At 46.3% G+C, this 22413-nt stretch overlaps 1 protein-coding gene across 1 annotated transcript in view; it reads right to left on the minus strand.

Annotated features, from left to right (window-relative positions):
• Positions 1-1960: 1960 nt before the first annotated feature.
• Positions 1961-22413, minus strand: part of LOC103091722 (tyrosine-protein phosphatase non-receptor type 11) — an 88453-nt gene continuing 68000 nt past the window's right edge. Inside the window, exons 15-16 of the mRNA XM_032968302.2 lie at positions 21509-21608; positions 1961-19955 (exon numbers count right to left, since the gene is read on the minus strand). Coding sequence (XP_032824193.2) covers positions 21530-21608 — 79 coding nt within the window. The 3' untranslated portion in view covers positions 1961-19955; positions 21509-21529. The remainder of the gene's footprint in view (positions 19956-21508; positions 21609-22413) is intronic.

Genomic DNA, 22413 nt, shown 5'->3' on the forward strand with positions numbered 1-22413 from the left:
GGCAAAATAAAAAGTTAAGGATTTTAGTTATTTGTTTACCTTTCCTATACTTTGTGAAAGAGATGAACAGCACATCAGGTTGCTCCTGCAGTATAAATAAAGATTCTGATCATGAAAAATGTGCCGATACGTTTGACCAAAGGCAGCCCCGACTGCAGTGCATCCTACCCAATGGGGATCTTGTTCTCATCCACAGCGTGGATGCACCTAACTGTTCAATAGCCAAAGTTCAGCTTAGTTCAGAGCTGTAGCAGACGGTACGGCCAGCGTGACGGGATCACTTGAGTGTCCCATCAGCATCGCGTCACGCGCATCCATTCAAATCTCCCAAAGAGCAGTGCATCCAGTCGTGTTAAGAGAATGCCAAAAGGAATCGGATTTCACAGAGCTGCCTCCGAGATCACTTCATGTGACCTCTGGTCTGCTTTCATGGTTTTATTTTGGTGATTTCGAAAAAGTTTTTGGGTTTGGACATGTTTGTTTTGTTGTAGTACGGAGTTAGACTGATGGCCTTAATCCAAGTTGTCTTGTGGTTATTGTTGTTTGACTTGCATCCCACTGGGATTTTTGCACACAGCGTTGGTGTGCGGTGCTTTTTCTGGAATATTTTGCTGTTTTCTTCCTGGATTTTCTGTTTGCACAGTCACATAGTCACTTTAAGATGTGTTCTTGTTCATGTTTTTGTTTTGTTGCGGTTGCACCCGATTCAAGAGCCGAATAGCTCACAGGGCTATACCAAAATAAATGAAACTGACAAACTGAAACTGGTCTACACAGTCGGGGGCACCACATTCACGCCTGCTCTGTACATGATAGTAGTCGTACCAATATTCAATATTCCGAGTTGGGATTCATCCAGATTGAATATGACGGTTTATTTGCGTGGGGACATTAGTGACCATGCAAAGATCGTGAATTTGCTACACTCGGGAACCCAGTTGAATTACAAGTGGCTGGATTCGAACCCAGGATTTCATCGGTGTCAGCTTGGCGTGATTACCCGAGCCATCCGCGCCACCTCTCAGGATCCCCTTTGTCGGGTGGTTGGCAGTGCCACTTTTTTTTCCTTTAAGATTGGTCGGCAGCAGTAGTGAATTGGACAGGACTTCTCGACACCAGAAAGTGTGATGGGAAGAAGATGCAACTCGAACCTTTTGGGCGTATCCTCAAGATTATCTGGTACTGGGATATCTGGCCTATCAGGTTCACTATTCAGATGTCCCCACGGGACGGTGTTATAGCGTGAAGGTGGAAGAGGCCTTCTAGTCGTACAGAGGCCACAAGTCATCGGGACCACCCTGTACAATAAAGATTTAGACTCAAGCAGCTGTCCCGAGATTGAGATTCAGGTCAGCAACGCTTGGCCTCCCCTGGCGAGTGTGGAAACTGGTGCCCCAGTTTTAAACCGATGTGTCGTTTCCATGGGGCACATAACGCAAATTTTAACTCGAGTTACCGTGTATATGTATATATTTTTTAAACTCAAGTTGATGGTCGCGAATTAAAACTGAATCCGTTGATTTTCTGGGCTGATCGTGTGTCACAGCGCTGGCCTGATCTCCCCGTCAGAGAGGAATATGTGCCCAACCACGTAAATCATGGGATGGTGCAGGTGATGGGGAACATTTAATTTAACATTCACAAGTTAACGTTTTTTTTTGCCAGCAACCCTGTTCTTGTGACCTTTGATGAGGAAGCATTTCTGAGAAAGTCTTACTTGGACGTACTTTGAGGAAATACCTGCCCATCTCACTTCCAAGCCTGGAGTAACTCGAAAATTCATGGAAACGCCACTTTTTGTTTTGGCAACCAACTCGAGTTGTCTTCTAACTCTGGTATCTGGAAGGAATCAAGTGAATTCAGGCTAACATAAAGTTGGCTCGGTTTGTGTAAGATGAAGACCGTGGACACCATCCTAAGGGCAAGGGATTGCATCAATCACAGACAAATAAACAATCTGTACGCTCAACAAGTTAGTAGTTTATTTAGCTATTTATGCAACACCTTTGTACAGGGTATACCTCCGTTAGGGCTGAACACAGCCCTTTCACAAGAACAAACTTTTTCTCTTACAGACTTTCCGGGGGGGGGGGGGGGGGGAAACAAAACACTACTTGGACACTGAAAACTCTTGGCAAAAATTGGGCCATTCCATTACAAAAAGGTTCCACGCGTTGGAACACTGCGAGCGCGTGCGCGTACGTACGTACGCGGGTGCACGAGGCCACAATAGCCCCACCAAAGTCCAAGCCGTACACGCGCGCACCCCAACGTCTTTCGTGCGCGACAAGTCTGACACGCGCCAAAAAAAATACAATCCCACGAAACCAGACGCACAGTTGCACTCGCCACTTATTCGTAACGTCCCAATCTTCCCACTTTTTTGTTTGCCAACACCTAAGAGTCTTAACTCAGTGCAATATCACGGGAGCAAAGGGGGACAATGGCGATGGGAACATGCCAGGATTGTTTGGTCTTCGAAAGTGCAAACGTTTTGGCACGGTTTTTTTTTTCTCACGCAGATATGTCCTGCTGCCGCGGCGACCGGATTTCAGTGGTTGACCGATATTGCATACTTTGTCCAAGGATAAATTCGCGCAGGTGGTCAGTGTTGCCAGAACCGGATGGAAAACACAGACCACCCTCCCACCTCCCCTCCTATTTCAGGTCAACTTCATCCGCATCAGACACTGCCTTTTAAAACAAGTGGGGGCAAACTTGGGGGATAAAAAAAACACTTTTCCACGCACACGGCAGGCACAGCCAAAGTGGGCCAAACAACTCCATTCTGCGTCTTAAAAAAACAACATTGTTAGTCCATCAGCCTACTTACCTGGCTTCCAGACCAATCAAGCTTATTTTTTTTTATCATGCGGCATGTGTCAAAGTGAGCAAATGGGGACCGGTTTTGATATTTATGGGTCTCGTAAGCAGTCAAGACTTGTCGAACAAATGCTGCTGGGTTACCAGATGTCATTGTCAAAAGCACCCCAAATAAAATGTGGGACCCTGATCAACTTCAATCACCCAAAGAGTCAAACCCGATCTGGATCGCCGTACTGGGTCACTTTGGTATGGCAGGGAACTCGGGATACTGCGGAGATAATCCATTAAAATAAAAAAGGTCCTTATTTGCACAATGAGGTGCCCCGTGCGTGCGTGCCTTTGCAGCCACAAAACACAAACACGAACGTGTTTTCACATGCCTAAGGGCATCAAAGAATAAAACCCAAAAGCCCCGTGGACGCTGGTGTGTGTACACATGCACAGCAGTGTGATTCTTGGCCAGCAGAATGGTTTTAAAAGGGGGTCACTAAAGGACACAGACGGTTGAGGTTCTCTGTTACAGCCGAAATGGCAACCTATTATTATAATTAAGGATACTCATTTAAAAATTTGAACGCGTCGCTGAACAGTTATTTCGCTCGCTCCCGAAGAGAGAGAGAGAACGATTCGGATGCACGGGGAGGAATCATAGCCGAGAGGGGAATTAAGCAGCCAGGCAGTGAACCGGTACCAAATCCCCCCCCGCCCCGCAAGCTCTGCGGTTCTCTGTCTATTAGGGTGTTATCAGCCAATTAACAAGCGTTTATACACGTCTTAAGAGTTGCAGGGACCATGCTGTACAACCGAATCCGAACTTGTACACAGCTGCCAGGGATGGTAGCACGGGCCACACTGCACCGATGAGCCCTAACTAATAACGGCAAAAACAGCGCAACCGTAAAAAAAAAAAAACCCCGACACGAAAATTGTGACCATCAGCGGGGGCTTGATTCACGTGTGTGGAAAACCGCCACCCCCCCCCCCCCCCCACATCTGTAGCTTCACAACGGAAGGCTGAATTGAAAATTTGAGGGGGAAATTTCGCCGATTTTCATTCCAAATATTGGTGGACAGTGGTTTCTCCACCAACGCGTGAATGGACCCTTGAATGTTTTGCCGAATAGAAAATAAAATGGAAAACCCGGAGGTCAAAACTGGCACGGCTGTGCACGTGCGATATAACACGCCAACGTAATGTGTGGCTATTGCATGGTCCTCCCATGATGATCTTGTGGCTCGTCTGCTGGTAAATTCTCGTGTTACTTGACAATTCTGTATTTGCCTTGCGCACACATTCCCTCCGCCCGTCCACCCACTCCACAGATGAGGCTTATCAACCACGGAAGGAAATGCGTTCGCGTGAAATACCATTTGGATAGATGGAAGACAAGCAGCGTCCTTTCACGTGTTCATAGAGAGCCATTACAAACACAGTCAGGGGATTGTATTATTATTATTGTTGCGGCGTTATCTCTAGCTCTGCGGGCCTGGGGGTCACCGAACACAACGCTAAGGCCGGTAACGTCATCGCACTAGAATGCTGCGGAAATCGCGTGCGCATGCTGGAGCGTGTGGGGCATTACACGTGCGTTTATGTCGTGGTCAGGGTTGGTGGATCACGGAAAGATTCATGGAAGAACTCCCTCGACCGATGTGGTGGCCAGGGGACGACGGTTAAGTAAATAAAATTGGATCCTTTTGTGGACTGGTAAATTTAGCGATCAATTGAACCCCATGAAAATCAAACGGCGACTGTGGAGGACTGGGGGAGGAGGACGCTAGGTTGATGGTGGTGGCGTCGTCGAGATATAGGTGCAAGAAAGGTTGCTCGTGGAATCGGGGGGGGGGGGGGGGTGATGGAGAGGGCGCAGAGAGAGTGTGGCCAAGCAAGCAGGGGATGGGGGTCCCAGAGTGAGTGGAAGATGACGCGGGGGATTTACAGGAGTGACCGGACATCTCAAAAAAGAGCTTTATAGCTCATCGGATTCCTCCAGTATCCATACATATTCTGATTCTGACCATGGTGAGTGGTGGGGCACGCCTGAGGTGAGAAAGAGAGAGGGTGGAATAGAGCTGCATGCAGCTGTGCCGCAGAGAGTGGGGGGCAGGGCGTCGGGGTCGTGCCGCCATCATCATCATCATCCACGATTCATCCACTGCTGGATGTAAGCCCTCCCCGAATCCGTGACCGTCTCTCAGAGCAGCGCCGCGATGCATAGCCATCAATCACAGCGTAACAAAAAGAAACAGGGAATATTATCGCGCGCACGGCCGACCGAAACAGTTGAGCGGCGTTTGTATTCCCATTGGTCAGCGCAACGAGGGCCCGACTGAAGTCAGCAGTTTCACAATTGAAGGGCTGACCGACACCGCGGTGGGCAGTGGTTTTTGTTGTTGTCGTTTTGCTTCACGCCGTTTAAGGGTGCTCAGCGACTCGGGACGTCGATTTCGAACGTTCACCGCGGAGGTGCTGCGTTGACCCGGCTTCTATCCAGTGCCGGGATTATTATCCTAGTAGTAAAAGGTAGCACAAGCTACGGGCCCCGCACTTTCAAGGGCCCCGCTCTAAATGCTTTCAAGCTATCATTTCCGGTTCAGTGATTTTGCACTTGCTCTATTACTATAGTACTATACCGCCTTCAACTTTCATGAATGAAGGTCAGCGATTTGTCGTATTATCTGGCTGTATAGCAAGTAAAAAAATGTGTGTCTAATCTCCACATCACACTACAGGCTCCGCACAAGCTTAAACTGGCACTGCTTCTATCAGCTTGCGCGCGTCGCGTGTGATGGACACAAAACATGGGACGGGCGGCACCGTCTCCCCCACCCTGCACCCAGGCCAATGGCCCAACAATTCCCAATTCAACGCGTACTTCCAATGTTTGTATTCGTTTTGTTCCACTCGAGACCTCAATCTATATCAACGCCACCCCCATCTGTCGCATTCACACCTTCACGTCTCTCGACAGGGACAACCTGCATCAAGCGATCCCTATCGTTCCCTCTCGCAACTCCGTGGTGGAAATGGGAATTTCTGCGACGCATTTGCTTGTAAATTAACGCTCTTGAAAAATTCATGGTTCGTAAAAAATACTATGTTTTAAAGCACAATTTTAAATCCAGTCGATACACTATTTTGCAATGATGCATCATCATCATCGTTGTCAAGATCGTCACCGCTATCATTCCATTTGTTTTCTTGCCTTTTTCTACATTTATAGACAACTGCACTGTTCATCTTGCCATTAACACAACAGTAACCCTCATACGGGCCAATAAACTATTTACACCGAAACAATTTTTTGGTTCCTGGGTCGTGTTATTTCCTAATTTTTTATGCCTCAAAAGTACATACATGGCTGTTATTCCCCATAAAACTTTGCTTTTGTGACCAGGACAGTGATATTTTGAAATTAACCTATTTTCCAGAACATTCCAGATAGATTCAGTGCTGAGTAAACTTGAAGAAACTTCTAGAACATTCCAGTAATAAATAATAGAAAAATACAGGGGCCTTAAGCCCACCAGTTCATTTTAGTTCCAGCTGCCTAAGTGGATACATATCTGCATTTTTCTGAGATGGCATCAAGAGGCTGTAAGCATCCGGCAGACGCATGTTGCTATGTCTGCGGCCAATTTATCAAGACAAGAGCAAAAAAGTACTCTGTGGAAGCATCTGCTAAGATGTGTGAGGCCTACAAGGCATATTTCGGCATGCCTGTTGGGGATCAATACAAACTCTGGGCACCTCATTTCACCTGCGAATAATGCAACAAAACTCTGGAAGGTAAAATGGACAATTGTTGCTGGGAATTTTACGTTATAAAATTTGTTAAAATTAAGAATACATAGTAAAAGATTATTATTTTTCACAATTTTCAATGTTATTGAAAAAAGATATCATTTTTGAAAAATGTTGCGAGAATCTCTTACACATTAGTCATGGGTGAAATAAATGTATTTTTGTAGGATGGTACAGACGGGAAAAGAGAGCCACGAAGTTCGCTATCCCAAGAATGTGGCAGGAACCCACTGACCACTCAAGCAACTGCTACTTCTACATGGTGGACGCTTCCAAACGTTCGACTGGCAAGAACGCACCTGCTATCACATATCCGGACCTTCCTTCATCCATCGCCCCGGTGCCACACTGCCATGAGCTCCCCGTACCCACTCCTCCGGAGAGAGAGCAGCCGTCTTTAGAAGAGAGCAGCAAGTCAGAGAGCGAGGAAGACGTTGTAGATCCAGATGACAAGTTCAGAGGTGGAGCTGAGGAGAGAAACCCATACTACCCCAACCAAAAAGACCTCAACGACTTGATCAGAGATGTGGGTCTCACCAAGTCCAATGCCGAGCTTTTGACGTCAAGGCTTAAGCAGTGGAACTTGTTGGATGAAGGTGTGCAAGTCACAGATCAGAGGATGCGTCACCAACCTTTTTGCAGCTTCTCCACCCATCAAGATGGGCTCTGCTTCTGCCACAATGTGACCAGTCTGTTCGAGGCAATCGAAATAGCCTGTAACCAGAATTAGTGGCACCTCTTCACTGACAGCTCATCCAGGAGACTCAAAGCCGTGCTGCACCATAATGGTAACAAGTACCCGTCTCTTCCCCTGGCTCACTTGGTGCACCTCAAAGAGGATTACAACAGCATCAAGACCTTGCTGGATGCCTTGAAGTATGATGAGTACGGCTGGGAGGTCATTGGAGACTTAAAAATGGTGGCATTCTTGATGGGTCTCCAAGGCGGTTTTACCAAGTTTCCCTGCTATCTTTGCCTTTGAGACAGCAGGGACACCAAGGTGCACTACCACAGGTGGGACTGGCCACAGCGAACCGAGTTCTCTGTGGGGAGGGACAACGTCAAGTGGGAGCCACTGATGTACCCTCGGAAGGTGCTGATGCCACCACTGCACATCAAATTGGGCCTAATTAAACAATTTGTCAGAGCTGTAGCCTTCAAGTACCTTCAAGACTTCTTCCCTAAGCTGTCTGAGGCAAAGGTCAAAGCCTGTGTCTTCGTTGGACCACAGATAAAGAAGATCCTGGAGTGCAATTAATTCCCCAAGAAGCTCACTAGTAAGGAGAAAGCGGTTTGGAACAGCTTTGTCGCAGTGGTTCGTGGCTTCCTGGGCAATCACAAGGTCTAAAACGATGTAGAGCTGGTTGAGACTCTGGTGAAGAACTACGGCATAATGGGCTGTAGGATGTCCATCAAAGTCCATATCCTTGATGCTCATCTTGATAAATTCAAGAACATGGGAGCGTACTCGGAGGAGCAAGGCGAGTGCTTCTACCAGAATATACTGGACTTTGAATGCTGCTACCAAGGACAGTATAACAAGAACAAAATGGGAGACTACATTTGGGAGCTGATTCGTGAAAGTGATTTACAGTATAATCGTTAATCTCGAAAAACTACTCGCTTCTAAATCTTTTGTAGTAATTTTTGTATTACTTTAGTATAAATACATGTTGATTTGTATTCATATGGTTTTTTTCTGACTTTAAGTGAACGAAAATACACAAATTCGCCCGTTTTCTCATTGAAAATAGGTAAATTTCAAAATATCACTGTCCTGGTCACAAAAGAAAAGTTTGTGGGGAATAATATCCATTTTCTATACTTTTTAGGCATAAGCAATTAGGAAATAATTCTTACTACCGTGGAACAAAAATTGTGTAACATAGTGTTATTAGTCTTAGATGATCACTTTATAGTGAAATATCAATGGGTTATTATATTCAATGACAACAAATAAGTCATAATTCTAAGATACAGTTGTGAACTTTCCTTCCGTTAGATTTTAAAGGGGCCAGAATTCACCCAACAAAGTAGCTGTGTTTTTTTCAAATTTTCTTGTTGTGGTTTTCACACCTGATGATGTTTGCTAGTGTTGCAGTCGAAACGTCGTGAGAATTTTATTGTTTTATATTTTATTATTTTATTGTTTCCTTTCCACGTGACTTTACCGAAAGAACCAATAATATAGCTGTCACATGGTGTTTATTTACACTCGGGAGAGTTTGACTCATTACCACAACCCAGCTTGGTGACAACAAAAACCAGAAACACTGAGATAATATAACGCAATTCACACTCAGTTGTCAACATGTCTTCTCACCTATATATTTTTAGAAGCCCAAAGTATATTCCAGTGGGAATTAATGGTGCCAGAACTGGAGACACTGATTAACAGGAACACGCACACACGTGGTAAAGCCCTTTGTCAATCCACTGCTGGATGACACGCCGCTCGATGCCGTCACCATCTTGCACCGTGTCGTGATGCGGCGATCCCGGTATTTAAATATCATAACTATTTGTAATAGAAATGTGGGTACTGGATCTGACCAAGTTTATTCGGTTGTGATCTCATTTCTTTTGCACTGATTTTTGGTTTTAGTTTGTTGTCCTTTCCCGGCACTTCCGATTAGTGCGAATGGATACGTACGGTGCAAAATAATTTCAACATACATGTGTCATTAACTAAAGGAAAGCTCCATTAAGTGCCGTTTTTTTTTAGGGACGTACGTGCCACCCCCCCTGACGGTTGTCGCCTGGTATACAGATCGTGGGTTCGATCCTGACCCTGACGCCTGTCTACTTGCAATCTGCATGTTCTTTCCGTGGTCATGTGAATTTTTCTCCGGGTCCTCCGCTTCTTCCCTCCACATTTTGAATGAACATCACGCGTTTTAGAGTATTTGGCTGCTATAAATGTACACATGACGACAAGCCACTTCGTTGAGCTACCATTTGTGATAGCCAGGTCGCTTCTGAAAAAGAGCTATGTAGCTCAGTGGGGCCTTACCTGGTAAAATTAAAAAGTATAGTTTTAGTTTGAACGCGCCAAATTTATTACACTTCGCCCCCCAAAATATTATGCCGTCACTGCGGGAAATGTCACAGGAACGGTGCGGCCACGGGGCACGCCCAAAGGACTTGCCTTTTTGTTCCGCACAAGATTGCGTTACATACATTTGAGTGCGTTTTCTCAATTGGTTTAGCTTCAATCGGTAAAAAAAAAAAAGACAAAAAAAAACCCCCCCAAATTTATTCCAACGTCTCAAGACGAAGACTTCGGATCTCTCCCAGAGCGGTGCAATCACCGTTTCTTTTTTTTGCAAGCGGCCCCCCACGGAAGGGGATGCCAGATAACTACTTCCGAGCCGAGAAATAACCATCACCGTGGCAGTTAAAACCAAATTGGTTTTTCATCGGTGGTGTGTTCAATTGGGCAATTGCTAACGATCTGTCGACCGCGTCTCTCGTGCAAACACAGCTGCCGCCAGTCTGCTGGCTACGGCAGTGACAATCGCTCGTTCAACGTAGATTCCCGTTGAAAAAAAATAACACTGCCGCGCACGTGCGCGCGCGTGCACAAACACGAAGTGCGAAAGAAAATCAACAACGGCGAACAGCAGTAACATCCAACTCGCGTGTCTGATAATCAAACATGTTGGGGGGGGGGGGGGAAAGACAAAATCAATAGCAGTTTCTCTTTCTCTCTCCCCCGTTTCGTTGTCACGCCACAAATCAAGAGCTTGCGATTACCGTAGTAACATTTCTCTGTATGTTTTAGATTACAATATATAACCTGTAATAAGTAATATAATTAATCTAGCGCTTACGATATACTGCTACGACATCTACAAAGTACATTTTTTTAAAATTCAAAGTTAATTCATAAAGTCAAGTTTATATCATGGTGGGCTTTGAGGTGGATTATGGGGGGCCGAGGGACAATGGGGGGTGTGGGGATGGCAAGGGGTGTTGGGGGGGGGGCGAGAATGCGGAAGAGGGTGGACAGACAGGTTCAATAGTTACAGCTCAGGCATATATAGAACGATCGTCATGCTAAACTCTTAAGATTTTCTTTTTAAACATCGTCCAACAATGACTTTTTAAAAAATATTAAATCGTCAAGTCTCTTTTATTTCCGCGGCCGTGTAAGCTGTGAAATATTTTTTTCTTTTCAAGTTTAGGATTTTTTGAAAGTTTTTGTTTTTACCCGTCCTGTACAGCGTTATTTTTCAGTCGATTCGTTATTTCAGCCCCAAAAAAAAGTGGTGTTAATGCAAATATCGAAGGCGGGGATCGATTCCGGCGTCGGTGAAAGGTGTTCGCTAGTGGTGTTAACGATACATCGAATATATCGAATGTATCGGTTCATTAGGATTCCTAACCTCACGATAACGAGTGTCCAATCACGTGTGTAAGAAATTACTTTTTGTTGTTGCCGCCGATTCGTGTTAAGAATGCTCCAGGTAACGGATTCTTGCCACTAGAGGCGCTACCATCCACCGCTATGTAAAAAAAAATGCATTCGTGAATGGAATCAGGACGAGGAGGTTTGGAAGCACGGGGTTGTACAAATGACTTACATGACCTCATCGTTGTTCTATCAGAACCGATTTGGCATTTTCAAATAGTTCAGTAGAATATTAACAGAACAGTCGCAGGCTGAGAATGATTAACTTTCACCAAAATCTTCATGAGCATTACCATCATGATTTTAAAAAAACACGCCACAACCATGAAAGTTAGTTTTTTTTCTTCCAGAACAGAGAGCAACATAAGGGGAGAATTCATCATTGATTGTTTTTTGTTGGGTCAGATCACACGAGTAAACTACCAATGTGTGTCATGCACCCTCATCCACCCAACGCAGGGTGTAACAACGCTACGCTGCGGTGTGCAAGCAACAATAGCTGGGTGGGTAATGGATCGGTTTTCATCAGTAGACGAACGCAACACACGAGATATGCTCTCAAGCCTGGGTTTCTCCAACCACTTACCAGTGGGGGTCCCTAAAACATATCAATAGTGCAGTTGTTTATTGACAGGATGAATAAATAAAAGGGCACTTCATTCACCAACGCTGGAACAGAGCCCCCATAATCAATTCCAGCTTTTGCGCATCGCACAGTCAGACGTATTAAACCGCAATCTTGAATACATCGTTCAAAAAAAATAATGTTTACACGCGCAATATAAATGTTTTGTTTTGTGTTTGTAATTTAGCATGAGATCGCGCTACTTCAAATGACCCTCCAATCAGCGTGCAAAGAGTGGTCTGTAAACGATTTTTTTTGTCAAAATTCATTTCAAGTCAAAGATGGCATTTAAAAACACAGATGGGACAACTTTTTTTACACCCACACAGACCTAGACGCGTCCCCGTACGGCGCAGCCACCTCCCCGATTTAGGCATCTCTCTCAGCGCGAGCGAAAGCTCCACACAACCCGCCCCCACGTGCTCATTAAAGTGACAAAGCATTAACAAAAATCCCCCAACATTCATTAGCGCCAGTCACCCCCGAGGCTCCAATCACTTTTCGACGATGTAAATGCAATTGTGTTTGTGGCCACGTGGAATTGTGTGTGTGTGAATATTACACACACACAATGCCACGTGTATATTATACACACACACACAAAGAACCTTGTCATTGTGCGCGTGCCTCTATATCAACAACAATTATCATAGCCACTGCGATGACATATCCTACAATTAGTGGAACATTACTTCTACTATTTCTTATATTAGGGCCATCACAAACAACTTTGAGACCTACGCCACAGATCAACGAACGCACATTTATAATCCAGCCGATGTAGAGAGCAACGTGGCTCCTGTCACATCTGTTGCAGAACTGCACCGTCTTACGGTGACCGTGCGCACACAGTGCAAGGTTTGTGACGGCGGGAGACACGGGAGACAGAAATGAAGGGGGGCTGAGCCGGGTTTAAAAATTCATCGCTCTTCACAACGGCTGGGTCGTGGAACTCGTCGCCCGCGATTGGTGGGGGCGAGCAAGCTGAAAGTTCCGTCGACGGTACCCGTCGATCGATCGGAAACATAATTCACGTGAATCGGTGAAAAGAATCGAGCGACAAACTGGATTAATTCTGAGAGCCCGAACATCAGCCTTTGTGCGCAGAGTCGTCTGCTGTATTGCAGGCACGCACAGCGTTCGATGAACAGAACCGCACGGGAAGGTGAACGCTTGCTTTGCTGATGAAGATCAAATTTAAGGCATGGGAAAACAAAAAACAAGATTCGACAATTCAAAGAGTCGGTCAAAAACGTTTTGAGAACACGATTTCGAATGTTCGAATATAGTTAATTCCAAATTAATGAAAATAATTACATATGGCCCTCTCGTCGTCCACTGCTGGATCATGGCCTCCCCAAGTCGTGGCGGTCGTGGGGGTTGTTTGACCATACTTCACGGCGCTGCTCAGTGCGAGTTGGTGAAGGAAGGGGAAGCAGGGAGGTGGGGACCCTAGGATCAGTTTCAGGTATCGCCGGATTCACCGCGCAGTGCCACGATCCACTTCGTCACCGCCCCACCCCAAATCCAACGAATTCACTTGTTTTGGCGCCACGGTGGCTAGGAGATGTTAACTACCTTGCCTGGTATACAGGAGGTCGTGGGTTCGATTCTAACCCCGACACCTTGCTGTATATGTTTGGAGTTTGCATGTCCTCGCGGTTGCGTCCTAAGATTTTTCCTTCCACATTTAGAATCAACTTCACGCGTTCAGAGGGCAGCATTTGGCTCCTGCTATAAATGTCCTCACGACGATAAGCCACTTCGTTGAGCTATCATTTGTGATCAAGGTCGCTCAATGGGCCTTTCCTGCTAAAATAAAAAAAGTGTAATTAAATGATCGATTCATTCGAGTTGGGGGTCCAGCCTTGGGTGTCCGGGTGACTCGGGAAGGCTGTGGGGGGGGGGGGGGGGGTTATACCAAAGTCATCGCTGAAACAGCAGCAGTGCTGAGCCAACGCTGAAGTAACACAACCGCATGTTCCAATTCCGAGCAGCTGCTCGTGGGCTTGGCCACGTCCTCACCCGGAGTCGTCGAGTTGGGTAAGGTGGAATCAGCACGGTCGCCATGACGACACAACCCCTACCCCCCCCCGCCTCCTATCCAATCGCATGATAAATAAATAAGCCAAGTTTTCCCACTTTAATTTGGTCTAAGCAGTCTCCGATGGCATTAATTGGTTGACGAGTCTGGGTGGAAAAATTGTCCCCTCGAAATATCGCACGAATATCAAACACGGTCTGGTCTGGTGCCCCGGGCGGCCACGGAGGTCCCTCCCGGGGACACCGAGCCGTCTGCGGTGGAGCCATCACCGTGGTGGTCCCATGGGGTCGCCCCCGGGTGCAGATGTTCTCTGCCGTCAGTGACGGGGGGGGGGGGGTTCAAGAGCGGAGACCACCTTGTGGCCACGCGGTACGAATCCCAATGTAAAATTTGGACTGGCATCTGCTGTTAATTCTCTTGTCGCACGCGATGGCTTGAAAACCCACTTGAGATCGAAGATTCCAAATTCCCTTTGGAACTGCTTTTAGAGCTGACGTATGTTGTCCCTTCCCCAGCACCTACGACTGGCACGGTTGGCTACGTACGGCGCGAACGAAGTTTAACTTACATGGCGGCAACACGTCGAGGAGCCGAATACCAATGTCGAGGTCTGCTGCTGGCCACGACGAGAGGGCCCTTCAGCAGATAGAGTATCGTTTTGCTGTTCCTCCTTTTACATTGAAGGAGCACAGGACTGGAGTATTTTACAGTATGGGTCCACAGTTTGGGTTGCATGGCCACAATCGCACTACTGTGGCTTGTCTTTTAAACTTTCCATTTATTAGGCTGATAATAAAATTGCTCTTCAAAACGTTTTGTTCTTAAAACATTTCAACCGCCTCTTTTGCACATCCACAATGTTGCTGTTATTGACACCGGCGTCACAATGAAGTTGAAATCACGAGCAGAGTTTAGGAGGGGATTACGGTGATGTTACACCAACATACAGGGGGTTGTATTCAATATATCTCACTCGCAAGATGCATCCGTTATAAACTTTTTAAAAGGTGATTTTGATTTCCTTGGACGTAAAGTGGAAAAAAAACATCACCCACTAACTACTCGCAAGTGAAATGCGGTCAACACACATGACCTGTGCACATTCGCCAAAGCGGAGTTTCTCAAAATCACCATCATTGTGCCCACAACCACCACCACCACCACCGCTGCCAACCCCAACTCCTGCAGTGACAGCTTTCTGCCATCACCAACCATCAGGAGCGTTCAGCGTGCAATGGCTTACTTTGCATATTAATTCAAAAAAGATTGGTAATTGTGAAGAGGCAGAGGCGTGGTGAGGTGTGCGTATTGTTGAGAGGACTAGAGTTGAGAAACGCTGCGCTGAGACAACCTAAAAGTGAGCCGCACGGAGCAGCACGGAGGATGGGATGTGCCAGCTCGCCGAGCATGAAACGTCCCACCCGTCGCCGCGACTAACATCGCCCGCCGCGCACACGCGTTACGCTCTGCAGCCGCAGAGTGCGTTCATCGGCGGCACGGTTGCCATTCGGATATCCGACAAAGAAGTGAAACCCCCCTTCGCCGTCAGAGAACGGCCCCCCCGAAGCGGATGTCACAGAGCTACCCACGCGTTCTGGCCACCGAGAGTAACGTTCGTTACGTGCCAGTCAAACTGGCGTTTTTAATTCTCCGAGGCGAGCTGTGGCCAAATTAAGCGCAGAATCACATTTAACGCGATGTGCAAGTTGCGTGCCATCATTGGTGACGGGCTGAGACCACCAACTCGCTGCACTTGAGAACCCAGTTGTAGTCGCAGGCAGCCCCGTCTGGATTCAAATTCGTAAGTTCAGGGGTGCCAGCTCAGTGGCCTTGACCTCTGAGCCACCAGGGGCCACCTTGCATTGGTGGACTTTTAAGCAACGGGGGCCACGATTCTAACGACGACGTGTTCGAAATGCCAAACCACTGGAAAAATAACACGGTGTAGTACTTTATGATGCGGTTACAGCCCTACAAGGTTTGAGAGTTTTGTTCTCAATCTCATCTTCACAAGAATGGGCCCTCTCCAGCTAGGGCACTCTACGCTCTGGCCCACTGGCAGACAACTCTTTTCTTAAAAAAATATTTGGCCGTCGCATTTGTCTCAAGCAAAACCTGAGCGCCGGTGATAATTTCCCGCAGAGACTCGGTGGTGGAGGCTTTCCTGGCAGACTTCTGGGCGATCCATCAGCAGATACCCCCGTTAAAACAATAATTATGGAGAAAACAACCCCCCTTTTCCAAAGCTTGTACACATTCCTCGGCACCAATCTGTCAACGGACGTATTCGGTCTTGTGATGCTCTCCCGCTATTAAGATACGGAGTTGTCGCTTTCACTATATGCGGTCAACCTGTTGAGAAGCAGGCGAGAGAGTAAATTATAAACCAGTAGGGTATCTACAAATGAATCGCCCTGTATTTAAAACTGAACGCGACTACTGTGACAGACGAGACAGGTTTAGGCGACGTTAATTATCACCAACAGTGGCACCACCACCACCATCGGGGTGGGTGGGCGGAGAAAAGTGGGGGTGTGGGTATGGTTGAGGCTACAGCGGTCGTTATGTGTAAAGCGTACAATATTCACCATGGGATTTTGGTAAAATGTTTTGCCAAGCCGGCTTCGGGCTGTTAAGAGGACACACGAGCGTGGATGCGTGCGTGCTCACTCTCGCTACCTGCAATTGCACACATTTTCAAGGTCAGACATTCTGCGTGTTGTCAGTGAAAACTTACATTTATGTTAAACATTTTTTTTTTTTATAAACTGGCCTCTTGTCTTTTTACCTCCATTTTTTTTTTTTTGCAAAACAGCCACTGCCCTATCTTCACCACACGCTAGAAAAATGCAAACAGGTAAATTGCCAAAATAAAATCAGTTTACAATCAGGGGTTCAATACACTTCTCAAATGCCCTTTTCTGTCCAATGCAAAACGCACCTCCAGAACTTGCCTTCAATCAGGATGTGGGGGAGGGGGAGGGTACCTCCTGAATTCATTACCAACAAAAGGTTTTGGCAACATCGTGGGCCAGGCACACACCAAAAGTGTATTCGCCACCCAGACATTTCTGAGTCTGAAACGGACTAAAGAACGTACGTTTCTCCACAAGAGCGCCTGCTGGAATTCCCTTGCGAGGTTCGCTAAAGTAACCAGGAGCCAGCCAGTTTGGTCGTGGCATTCTCTCCAGGTGTACGATTTTGGCAATGCCGCAATAAACAAAAAAAAGCACCTGCCCTCGCGTGTTGGCATTGTGGACACCCGCGAGCGGCGGCGGCTACGATTTTGGCACGGTAATTTATAGAGTCGAATTAAACGGCCGAGGTGCGGGGGAGAACAAAGCTGATCGACGCTGCAGGCAATCAAATAGAGTAGTTATTTATCACCGTGGCGCCAGCACCACCCACCAAGCCGCCACTGCAAACGCTGTTGGCCGATCTGCGATGAATGCCATACGTCCTCTGTACAGAAGATATTTTCAGCGCGTAACGTACGGCAGTCTCGAAAGGAAATAAAGGAAGCGCCCAATTGCAATGTGTTTTCCTATGGCCATTTTTACAATCGTTTCGGGACTTCATTCAAACTCACGATTTCTGTGACCTCCGTGCCAATCGTAGCCATACCCACCGGTGATGGCTGAGGTGCCGAGATCGCTAATTAAAAGCGGTACATGCCACGAAGTCCAAGCCACCTAACGACCAATGGGCCACGTGTTTCCAAACAGCCCCTAGTTAGTGCCGATTGGCTGTGAAACACCCGAGGCTCCCGTATTAGCGGTGTGTACCTGCCCGCCGTGGGTTGTCGTGACCGTGCCATCCACATCTACGATGGGTGTTCGGGTTGTTAGCGTCGAGTGTTGTCTGGCGCGACGTTCGGAGTTTTGCTCCACGTGCAAGGGACCTTTCTTCTGCTATGAAGGGCCATTGCCCTATAAGTCACCTATTACATTTTTTTTTCCATTGACGGCAGCGTTACTGACGAACGAACGTGTTCTGTTTTTGTTCTTCTATGCTTGTGTGCTCACTTGGCAATGCAGTATGACCAAAAAAATTCGCTGCTTGATTCAAGGACCGTATCTCACGGCACATGGAACGAAACGTCGGACGTCGTGCCGAACGCGACACGAGGTGCAAACCGAAGATACAATCGGAGAGCTGTACGGGGTGGGGGAGGGCGGGGGAGACGCGTAACGTCCAAAGGGATGAAATGTTAGGCATGATGGCAGAAAAAAACAACTTTAAATTCTAACTTGAAATGTTTCGCATAGCTTGTTATCTCAACACTGGAACATTGGGTATTTCAGTTGAAATACTAATAATCTCTGGACATATATGCTGCTTTCGGTCTTTTTTAGTGCTTAACAATTGCAATGACAATAAGAGCAATATTATAATAGTAGTATAACAGTCTGAATAAAATAAACACAAGGGATAGCCTACAATAGAAAATATATATTACCAAAAGCCGTCTTATTAAACTGTACTGTACTTAGCGTCACATCAAGGAAGGTTTCAGCTTTAAGTTCATAAAACATTGGTACGTAGATATATATATTTTTTTATTTTCCAGGAGAAGGTCCTCCAGTCCTGGGAATCAGCCCACCACACCGGACGGAAGTAGTGGCCACGCCTCGGAGTAAACCACAGGGGAATGTGCTTGCATCGTTACACTTTAACGGCCAAGGTGGAAAAACTCCACTCGATGGGATTGGAGGTCACTCCTCTGCGGCTGACCTCTCTGTCAGAAATATCTCCGCTTCATCGTCCCGCATTTCAGATTTCCTTCCCCTGTTTGCTTATGTCCAAAGCTTAACATTTTTCTCTTCTGCACTGACCACTGGATCTAGTCCCTCCAACGGGTGTCTACAGTCTCACAATTGCCACGTCACCACCTGCTGTTCCTCACTGCTCCGCATCTGAGCCATCAACCTGCTGCCTGCCCAGCAGGACGGGTCCAGAACGGGCACTCCCTTCGTCGCGTATCATCCCCTCCCCCCCCACGCCAAAGTCCAATAAACACAAAACATTTGTAACCAATAATAATAGTTATAAAAATAATTTAAAAAGCTGTAACCTTTCTCGATGGCTACGAAAAGTCGAGTTTCTAACACTGTCTGAAAACGGACGATGACGCATTTGCTCCGAACTAGGCAGGTGCTTTTTACACGCGCAAGCACTTGTTTGAAGCAAAAGCAAAAGAACGAACAAACTAAAACTAAAATAAACCTTTAAAAAAACCGACGATATTTTTTACGACTTAAATGCTAGATTCGAGATTAGGCCAAGGCCCCCCTAAAAACAAAAAAAAATTGAATAAAACAATACGAAATCCTTGAAAGTGTTCATGTCCACACACGTTTTTTTAAGTAGCGCATTCATAAAATGATATACCTTTTAGTCAACTTGAAGATGTGCAATGTGTTTTTTTTTGCTGCCTCGTGCTGGAATATAAAGCAGACCATTACATACCAATATAAAATAATATAATAATCAAGCATCGTGTAAATTATACAACCCAAATTACCCGAACACCACACATTGTGCAAACACATTTAAGCGGATAAATGTATATTCTCATGTTCTTTTTTTTGTTTTCTATATATATGTAAAAACACTTTTATGTTTTCCTGTCCTCCCATAAATTTGTTTGCAAAGTGTTGTCAACGATCCGCGTGGGCGAGTGGGTGGATGGAAGTTTTTTTTGCATTAAAATACCCATTCTTTTGTGTATATATATAGCGACTGCTAAAACAGTAACGCGCTATTAATAAAGTAACGTTTTCCGTGTACTGCCGCGGTGTCGACTCATCCGCGTGACACATGGAGGAACGTCTCGCGTGTAAATTAACGACAGAAACAACACGGGGGGTGGAGGGAGGGATTGGTTTTGTTGGCGGTGGAATCTGTCGACCACGGGGGGAGGAGGGAGGGGGAGGCACTTCAGAAAAAAAATATCCCAACTTTTTTTTCGTGATATTTTTTCGCGACGGCTTCCATATTTTTATTTTCCCCGTGCTTTTTTTTCTTTCCGTGATTCAGTCGAAAAGAGCAAAACCACGGCCCCCTCTCCTCCCCCGCACAAAAAAAAAGCAGAAATTTCCTACCATCAGTCTGTGCTGTGCCATGCGATGAAACTCAATCTCGCTTCTGCGGGCGCACGCGCTTATCGGCTCACGTCAGAATAAAAACTGTTCCTTTACAAAGAAAAAATGTTTTCTCTCCTCCTTGAACCGGCACCCATCTTTAAAAACACACGCGCACGCAAAAACACAAATGATGCGTGTTTAGTTAACGACGAACCACAATCTTAAAATTAGCTGGAACAAGAAAGCCACCAATTTCTTTAAATGCCAGTATTATTTATATGTGTGTGTATATATTTTGATCAGATGTGTAAAAGTCCACACAACAAATAATCTTGATGTGTTTGTCTTTAGGTTCAATGCGAGGGCAATCATTGATAGTAATGACCGCAGACAACTTTGTATTACCATGCCAAAGGATCACAGAGTTCTGTTTAGCCAATGAAAATGTCGGTTTTTTTGTTTTAAACAGTATATTTCATAGAAGTATAAGTGGTCTGTAGAGTACACGACGTTTGGCAGCTAGGTGACCTCTGTCTGCGACCTGATTGGAAGTTTTCATTCCTGTTGCCAAACCATATTTGCCAATATTTGGGTAATAGGATCCTCCAATAGCACCCTTCACATCACCCTTTTGTTGTTCCACTGGTGGATGAGGGCCTCCCCATGCGGTGTGGGTTATCTAACCATACTCCCTGGGTGGTTTCAGTGTGGTATGGTGAAGGCGGGAGAGCATAAACATGGCAGCATAGAAGTATAATACAACAATGGATGTTGCAGGACTGTCCTATGCTGCCCAGAACGTGAACATTTACCATGTGCCATTGCGTGGCCTTACAAAGAAAACATTATGTAAATAGGTGACATTTCAGGCAATGGCCCTTCTTAATAATAATAATGCAATTTGTAACGCGCGCAAATTTGCGGACGGAATGGCCGCAACTCAAAGGTGCGGAGCCAAGCTCAGAGTGACTCGAAAGTCAGGTTGTAGAGGTGAGTTTTTAAGTGTCACTTGAAGGATATGATGGAGGTGGATGCTGCGAATGTGCAGAGGGGATTGCGTTCCAGACTGCGGGGGCAGCCACAGAGAAGCGGCGCATAACCATGACCGTCCTGGATCTTCATATGTAACCAAAACGGTTGAAAACACCGAAGCACTTTGAATAACATTTTGGTGATCATCACAAATGGCAACGCAAAGTTGCCAGTACACGTTCTGAATGTGGAAAGGTTGCGCTGTAAGACACAACGTGGGTATGCCATGACCATCAACCCCCCCAAAAAATACTTGGGTTTGCCATCAGTTTCGGTTTGATGCATGTTTCCACTGCACCAGAAAGAATATGTAAAACTGCAGAATGCTTTTGGACGATGGTGAGTCACTGATTAGGAGCTGGCATCGCATGCACAGATGGTATTTAACAAACTGTGTTTCATTAGGATACATATGATCAGTGATAACTGCCAAACAAAAGAAAATGATTGCTGGCGAAACAAGTAGGGCAGCATAGTTCGACGTAAATATCAGTCCCTTGTGCCACCTGGCCACTTCTGATGAGGTGAGAGCGTCGAATCAACAGGTCACCGAAACTCGAAGCTTCACCAGAAAGAACATTCTCGGGTAGCGAAACTGATCCAACCAATGCCCACGAGTCTGACCATCTTGTTTGCGCTGGCGACTCTGAGCGACGGCTCATCACCTGGCACCCACCTGCACCGAGACGCTCCGCCATCACAGCTTGCCGGAGGCCTTGCCAAGCGGCAGATTCGAGACGTTTTCATAGAGGCCAAGTCGCGCCGAGTCTTGGCTCCTGCGGCCGTTGCAAACGCGATGGCCGGGGAGGGGGAAATTAGATTACAACACGGCGCGGCAGGACACGTGTGAAATGAAGCGTCTTGGAAGGAAAAAAGCGCGTACATTTGTGAAGCTCCACAAAAAAAAAACTCGCCAAACTGCCGGGTCGTCAGGAGATGGCAGTTTGTAGACCTCGCTGCATGGGCATTTCTGAGTTGTCCTCTCTCACTTATGGGGTTTTCTCTGGCTACATTGGCTTTAACCTGTAAGAAGAACACTACACATTTAAACACGTAGGCTTTCACAATTAATGTTTTGGTTGTAACTACCAGCGAAACGTCGTAACGAATTGAAAAACATCGTGCGTTGCTCTCCAACAACACTACCAGTGCTGCTGAAGCAGTAACAAAATGGCACGCTTGTTCACACGACGACTCCATGAATTGGCTGTGTCTGGTGGAGGAGGCTATACGACACGCAGTTTACTTCCGTGATCTTACCCAAAGAAAACAAATCAATTACGAATCAAGAGAAACACCATTTAAAAAAAAACGATTTGTCCAAACACCCCAATGCAGGACCCTCCTGATGAGAGTGCGGAGCGTTCCCTGCATCGTCATATTGCACCGTATCCCGCAAAAACAAATCCTCCACACCAGTGAATCGGACAGTGTACCCACTACTAACCACTGTGTAAACACACGTGGCGCTCCATCAGCGTGCGGTGTCGTTACTCCGTGGGATTTTCGCGAATGTGGCTACATTGCTATGTGATGTGTTTTTGGGTTGTTGTAATTATTATGAATCTGCTTGTTAGCCCT

This window comes from Petromyzon marinus, chromosome 39, assembly GCF_048934315.1.
Source record: "Petromyzon marinus isolate PM22_M1 ecotype Great Lakes invasive population chromosome 39, UKy_Petmar_22M1.pri1.0, whole genome shotgun sequence".
Taxonomy (NCBI): domain Eukaryota; kingdom Metazoa; phylum Chordata; class Hyperoartia; order Petromyzontiformes; family Petromyzontidae; genus Petromyzon; species Petromyzon marinus.